This window comes from Gigantopelta aegis, chromosome 3 (assembly GCF_016097555.1).
Source record: "Gigantopelta aegis isolate Gae_Host chromosome 3, Gae_host_genome, whole genome shotgun sequence".
Taxonomy (NCBI): Eukaryota; Metazoa; Mollusca; class Gastropoda; order Neomphalida; family Peltospiridae; genus Gigantopelta; species Gigantopelta aegis.
Window position 1 is genome coordinate 53,762,825 of NC_054701.1, and position 2,574 is coordinate 53,765,398.

The window sequence follows — 2,574 nt, forward strand, 5'->3', positions numbered from 1 at the left end:
TAGACTGCAGGCCCATCAGTCAAATTACAGATTCGTCCCCAGTAGAATTCCAAATTGCAAACAGTGGAAGCGACTACGTAGATTTGAAACGTAGTCGTTTGCATGTAAAGCTGAAAGTGAGCCACTCTGATGGGACAGTTCTGGATAAAGATGAACACGTGGGTCCGGTAAACCTATTCATGCAAGCTCTGTGGTCGCAAGTCGCTGTGTACTTACAAGGTCAGTTGGTGAGTTCAGCGAACAATCACTATCCCTACAAAGCAATTATTGAAACCTTACTGAATTATGGTGCAGACGCTAAACAGTCTTAACTTCAGTCACAGTTATTTTACAAAGACAAAGGGGAGGTACAAACAGACATTGAAAGCACATATCCCATTACCGGTGCTAATTCTGGATTACTCAACAGAGGTGCATTCATCGCAAACAGTAAAACAATTACCATGGAAGGTCCACTATGCGAAGATATTTTTAACATAGGTAGATATCTGGTGAATGGCGTGGATATTACTATAAAGCTATTTCGGAGTTCCGTTCCCTTTTGTCTGATGTCCGGCAAGACTGGTCAGGAATACATGATCGAGTTGCAAGATATCTATTTCAAGATATGTAAACTGAAAATGAACAGTGCCCTGATTCTGACTCACAACAAGCTGTTTGAAAAATCCAACGCCCTTTATCCATTCACTAAAACCGAAGTTAAAATGAGTAGTATTCCATTTTCTCAACAAAGTTACGTGTGGGACAACGTGTATCAGTCACATTGTCCGGGTAGACTAGTTGTTGGGTTTGTAAACGGTGATGGTGTGACTGGATCATATACAAAGAACCCTTTCAACTTCCAGAGTTCATTTGTGAAAACTGTGTCTTTGTATTTGGACGGTGTGAGCATACCAGGTAGACCAGTAGAAGCCGAAGACATAAGCGCCTACGTGAATTTATTCGAGGGAGTCAACAGATGGGGTCAAGACAGTGGAAATTACATTAAAAGATCCGAATTTGTTTTGGGTCATGGATTGTTTGTGTTCAGTCTAGAACCTGTGTTTGTGGACTCTGATTATTTAAGCTTAATTAAGAGTGGTAATTTACGGTTAGAAGTACAGTTTAAATCAGCACTGAAAAACACAGTCAGTTGCATTGTGTATGGGGAATTTCCTAGCTTGATTGAAATCGATCAGACCAGGAACGTGTTTGTTAAATAAAATCATGAATGGTATACAAATGCAATGTGCGATCAATTGTGACCCAGATCTACGTTCACGTATTGTCGGTGTTTACTCGAGCGATACACTACCACGCTTGAAGTGGGGGAGACCCTGGGGGTGTATTGTAAACACGGACCCATCTCACCTTCCCGGCAAACACTGGGTGGCGTTCTATTTTAACAAAGACAAAGCGGAGTTTTTCGATAGTTTCGGGAAACCACCCGAGCATTACAATATAATGTTTGTAGAATATTTAAGGAAACATTATACATCTTATGTTTACAATAGCAAATCCCTTCAAAGGATAAATAGCAGAATGTGTGGATTTTATTGTTTGTATTACCTGCTACAGAAATGTAAAACTGAACTGATAATGAACGAAATTGTGAATCAGTTCAGTGAAGATAAATTACAGAATGATGTATTTGTATGCAGTTTTATATGTAAATACTTTAGATACTGTACGCAATCGTGTATTCCATGTAACTCACTAAATATTGTAAACTATAAATAATACAGTATACTACAGCAAATATGTATTATGCTGTAAATTATTAATAAATTGATGTGAAAAATGTGTACGTTGTCATGTTATTATGTTTCTGTGTTGTGAGGCCTTACCATTATCAAGGGGTGTTTACTCCAGTTTTATTACAGTTGTTTACTCGAAAGCAGAGAAGTAATAATTCCAAAATAAACACTTTTCTGAATAGGTATCCGAACAAAACACCATCACAAGTCAGTATTCCAAACCACATTTCTGAACAGGTATCCTAAAACGCATTACTGAACAGATATCCTAAAACACATTACTGAATGGGTATTCCAAACCACATTACTGTACGCAATCGTGTATTCCATGCGACTCACTACATATTGATGCGAAAAATATGTACGTTGTCATGTTATTACTGTTTCTATGTTGTGAGACATTACCATTATCAAGGGGTGTTTACTCAGGTATTTTATTATAATTGTTTACTCGAAAGCAGAGAAGTAATAATTCCAAAATAAACACTTTTCTGAATAGGTATCCGAACAAAACACCATCACAAGTCAGTATTCCAAACCACATTTCTGAACAGGTATCCTAAAACACATTACTGAACAGATATCCCTAAAACACATTAGTGAAAGGGTATTCCAAAACACATTACTGAATGGGTATTCCAAAACACATTACTGAATTCCAAACACTTTGAATTTAGCTATCCAAAGCACATCATTTTTACATTCTACATTAATATGGGGTTTGTACCAAAAATATAATTTGTTTTGTTATTTATTTCCTCTTTTTAACAAATATACTGAACAGCACATTAAACGCACCAGTATTCTCATTGCTATAAAATAGTTTACTGATAAGTAC

The 2,574-nt window shown here is 36.8% G+C and overlaps 1 protein-coding gene across 1 annotated transcript; it reads left to right on the forward strand.

Moving 5' to 3' along the window:
• Window positions 1–443: 443 nt before the first annotated feature.
• On the forward strand, window positions 444–1,202 carry LOC121368728 (uncharacterized protein F54H12.2-like). Its single transcript, XM_041493476.1, has one exon. It carries the CDS (start codon window positions 444–446, stop codon window positions 1,200–1,202), a length of 759 nt encoding a protein of 252 aa, XP_041349410.1.
• The last annotated feature ends 1,372 nt before the right edge of the window (window positions 1,203–2,574 follow it).